Source organism: Euwallacea similis, chromosome 17 (genome assembly GCF_039881205.1).
Source record: "Euwallacea similis isolate ESF13 chromosome 17, ESF131.1, whole genome shotgun sequence".
Lineage (NCBI taxonomy): Eukaryota > Metazoa > Arthropoda > Insecta > Coleoptera > Curculionidae > Euwallacea > Euwallacea similis.
In genome coordinates this window covers 2,687,754-2,691,213 of record NC_089625.1, presented here as the reverse complement: position 1 = coordinate 2,691,213, position 3,460 = coordinate 2,687,754, and the positions used below count along the sequence as shown (strand labels likewise).

Below are 3,460 nucleotides of genomic sequence, written 5' to 3'. Positions count from 1 at the left end.
CCTCCCAGTTTCATGTTGCTTCTGAGATTTATTTTGGGGCTGCTCCTCACTCTCTGAGACCCAGAGGAGCTGCCCCCATCTTCCAAATCCCCCTCCGTTTCGATAGAAGGGAAGATCGCACCACAGCCCTCCACTCACCAAGAAACGCCGTGTAATACGATTTACAGACTTTTTATTTTTAAGAATGAAATTTTTTCACGCACAGAAAAACTGCTAATTGGGCTCTTTATTTTCCTTGGGGTTGTTAAGCGTTACTATGGGAACAGTTTCTCTCCCTCTGGGGCTTAAAGGAGCTGTCCCCATTGCCCGAATCTCCCTCCGTTTCGGCGGAAGGGGAGGTCGCACAATAAACCTCCACTCCTCAAGAAACGCCCTGTGATGTGATTAATTTTTTTATACACAAAGGAACTGCCAATTGAGGTGCTTAATTTTGTTGAGATTGTTAGGCGTTGCCATGGGAGATTGGTGAAAAGGGGATAAAGGAGGGATATTATTTTAATGATTACCCAGCTGTTTGCATGCATTTTATTAATTAATAACTTTAACCCAAACACTGAAATTCTGGCACTATAAATAAGAATGCATAAGCTTGCAAGGTCCTCTATCGTTGTTCCTGGATTCCACAGCCAAAGATCGTCGTAAAAATTTAATTTCCGGGCATCTTTTCGAGCCCTTTAAAGAAAAAAACAAATTTACGCAGTTATTTGCTGTCCAGTTGTCTGTTCAGTGGATACAGACTGCGTATCTGGTTCTTTTTCGTTTATAGCTAACCAAGGCAATCTTTTCTGCAGTTCAATTCTGCAAAAAAACCTCTAGGAAAATTATCTTCAATATATTTTACTCACCTAAATTTAGGATGGCTAATGGCATAAATATAAGGATCAATACACGCCACTAATTTGCAATTTAATGCTGGAATCATGGACACTCCCGGGGTGAGTAATGTTTGATCTCCAAATGCTCCTATCAGTGCTAAGACTGCGTAAGGAGTCCATGATACTACGAACATGAAACATATGGTAATGGCTGCTTTGGCTATTCTCAACTCTGCAGACTCAGCATTTTGCTGCTGATTAGCTCTTAGAGACTCTACATTCATCTTTTTAGCCTTCAAATCGCTTTAATAAAATTATTGCAATGAAATAAAGTGAGTCTTACTTGCTCCCTTAAGGCCTTCTCATGGCTAAAAACTTTGCTTACAATCTTGCTGTAGAAGTAGATTATCATAAGCATAGGAATGACGTAGGAGAATGTGAAAATTGCTCCCACAAATAGGCGATTATCAAAGCTTCTGTTTAGGTAATCAAAAGAGCAAGCAGTGAGAAATCCCTCTAAATAAGTACCCTATAAACAAATATTCAAATATGCAAATTTTGTTTTACCTGGAACAAATCGGCCCCAAATTTCCATCGCAGGCAAAACAGTCCAAGGAATAGTATAAAACCAAATAAATAATACCATCACTAAAGCTTTAGTTCTGGTGATTTTGCCATCAAAAGGCCTGGTGATGGTCGTATATCTATCATAGGCTATAGCAGCATTTGTCATACCTATTAAATCTTGAATTAAACTAAACAAAAAATCACCATTTCTATACTTACCTGCACCAATCCCTGAAAGAGCCCCCATCCCAGCAAAAATTTGGCACCCCGTAGCTCCCAAGGCAAACCCATAATGAAAAGAATTATACAGAAATATTGGGGCTTTCAGCATCATTGCAAAGTCACAAAATGCCAAGTTCACAACAAACATATTGGAAGCAGTTCGCAGAGGCTTTGCCCTAGAGAAACAATTAATTATTTATTGAAAAGTTGTATTAAATCTTACGTGGTGAAAATCCATAGTACTAAACCATTGCCCACAATTGAAGCTAAAAAAAAAAATACATAAATCATGCCCAATAGGAGGTGAAGGCTTTTAGGGGGGGCTGGGTAGATTAACCAATGTTCTGGAATGTGAATTAAGTCCTCAGGACCTAAATCCCATCCTAAATTATGAGAAATTCCTGCATCTTTGGTTCTAAAAATTGTATATTTTAGACAAATTCTTCCAATTTTAGTAAAATTACCTTGCTTCATAATAGGAGACACTTGTCCAGTTGAAAAGACTCATTTTGCATTGAGCCTTTTAAGCTGGCACAATTAATCTCTGCATCGGATTTTTATAGAGCATTAATTTAATTGGATAAAAAACAAATCCGTTTATAATCTTTTGTTGCAGTGATTAAATTAGAGATTAAATAAGCCTCAAGAACAATAATGTAGGTAACTATTTTAATGCCTATTTTTATAAAACAATATTTAACAATAAATAAGATCACAAGACACTGAATAGTTTCTACTAAATAGGTCCAGTTAAGTTTTATTTGAGCTCGGGCTGGCAGTATCTGCAGTATTCTCATGTTTGTCCAGCAGTTTGAAGTCCATGGGTTTATCAAAGCCCATCAGTTTCCCATAATGGTGTGGATTGTCAAAGAATCGTGGGTCCACAAAAAATGGCTTACCCTTAATATGAAATGTTACAAACATGCCAGGGACCTCTGGTACATACACATCATCCAATTTGAACTCAATCTAGATGTAACTAACTATAAGACTAAAATTATCTTTAATTTAGGAGTGTTACCTCTTTGGTTATACTGAAGAAGTTTAAGCTTTTGATCAGATATGTGTTGGTGTCTTCATTATAGCTCAACTCTGTTACATATTTTTTAGTTATGAGGTGTAGTAAAAGGGGAGTGATAATGGTGAAAAACCCTATAAAAGAGTATGCAGCTATAATAACTGGCACATTTCCTGTGCCCACAATTTCCTTATAAAGTATTGGCTGGGCCAGTATTCCTACTATACTGCTTGATATTGAGAAGACCTGTAAGTTTTTGTTTGACGACTGGTATTGACTATTGGTTGTGTAGTCGCTACAACTTGCCTTTACTGACTTGACATGTGCAGTTAATGGAGCCGAATACACCTTCTTATAAAGGTTTTTTTGTTTCTCTGGATTTGAGGCTTTTCTGGCAGCTAAATCAGAAGAAAAGCCACGGGAGTTGAGAATTGAGACTGCAGTTTGTAGAACGGGACTTCGCAGTGAATTCACGTTTTCGAAGGTGGCAAGTAAAGTCCTGGTTGATTTTAGACAGTTTAGTGTTAATGGGAGGACACAGCACAATTTTATAGACATTTTTCTTTGGAAGATATCAATAATAAAAAATTTTTAAAATACAATTTTTTGAAAATTATAACCTTAAAAATCTTTTTTTAGAATTTATACCATATCACATGTGAATTGACAATGATAGTTGTAAGCACATGACCTTGAGGATATATTTGACTCACTTTTTTACAATTCTTGCCAAGATATAAGAACGAGATAGAAGCTGGCTAATATTGTTACCCAACTAAGAAGTAATTCGTGATTGGTTTATGAGTGTAGCGTAGGTCGGTAAATTCTGGTTTACGAT

General features: G+C 36.8%; 2 protein-coding genes across 2 annotated transcripts; both read right to left on the bottom strand.

Moving 5' to 3' along the window:
• Nucleotides 1-502: 502 nt before the first annotated feature.
• LOC136414340 (opsin, ultraviolet-sensitive-like) lies at nt 503-2,186 on the bottom strand. Its single transcript, XM_066398313.1, has 7 exons — nt 2,069-2,186; nt 1,828-2,019; nt 1,602-1,780; nt 1,383-1,550; nt 1,159-1,331; nt 846-1,108; nt 503-798 (listed from the first exon to the last, which is right to left on the bottom strand). Exons 1-7 carry the CDS (start codon nt 2,110-2,112, stop codon nt 693-695), a joined length of 1,125 nt encoding a protein of 374 aa, XP_066254410.1. The 5' UTR covers nt 2,113-2,186; the 3' UTR covers nt 503-692.
• Nucleotides 2,187-2,256: 70 nt separating this feature from the next.
• On the bottom strand, nt 2,257-3,233 carry LOC136414347 (transmembrane protein 70 homolog, mitochondrial). The gene is made up of 3 exons (XM_066398324.1): nt 2,929-3,233; nt 2,626-2,868; nt 2,257-2,573 (listed from the first exon to the last, which is right to left on the bottom strand). Exons 1-3 carry the CDS (start codon nt 3,178-3,180, stop codon nt 2,355-2,357), a joined length of 714 nt encoding a protein of 237 aa, XP_066254421.1. The 5' UTR covers nt 3,181-3,233; the 3' UTR covers nt 2,257-2,354.
• Nucleotides 3,234-3,460: the final 227 nt, after the last annotated feature.

What these genes read in the sequence shown, in the direction of transcription:
- LOC136414340 (XM_066398313.1), bottom strand. Translation starts at nt 2,112, where the DNA reads ATGAGTCTTTTCAACTGGACAAGTGTCTCCTATTATGAAGCAAG. An exon ending in GTACTATGGATTTTCACCAC is followed by an intron (nt 1,781 to 1,827) that starts GTAAGATTTAAT and finishes TTGTTTCTCTAG; the next exon opens with GGCAAAGCCTCTGCGAACTG. An exon ending in TCTTTCAGGGATTGGTGCAG is followed by an intron (nt 1,551 to 1,601) that starts GTAAGTATAGAA and finishes AAGATTTAATAG; the next exon opens with GTATGACAAATGCTGCTATA.
- LOC136414347 (XM_066398324.1), bottom strand. Translation starts at nt 3,180, where the DNA reads ATGTCTATAAAATTGTGCTGTGTCCTCCCATTAACACTAAACTGTCTA. An exon ending in CACATGTCAAGTCAGTAAAG is followed by an intron (nt 2,869 to 2,928) that starts GCAAGTTGTAGC and finishes AAAAACTTACAG; the next exon opens with GTCTTCTCAATATCAAGCAG. An exon ending in TCTTCAGTATAACCAAAGAG is followed by an intron (nt 2,574 to 2,625) that starts GTAACACTCCTA and finishes AGTTACATCTAG; the next exon opens with ATTGAGTTCAAATTGGATGA.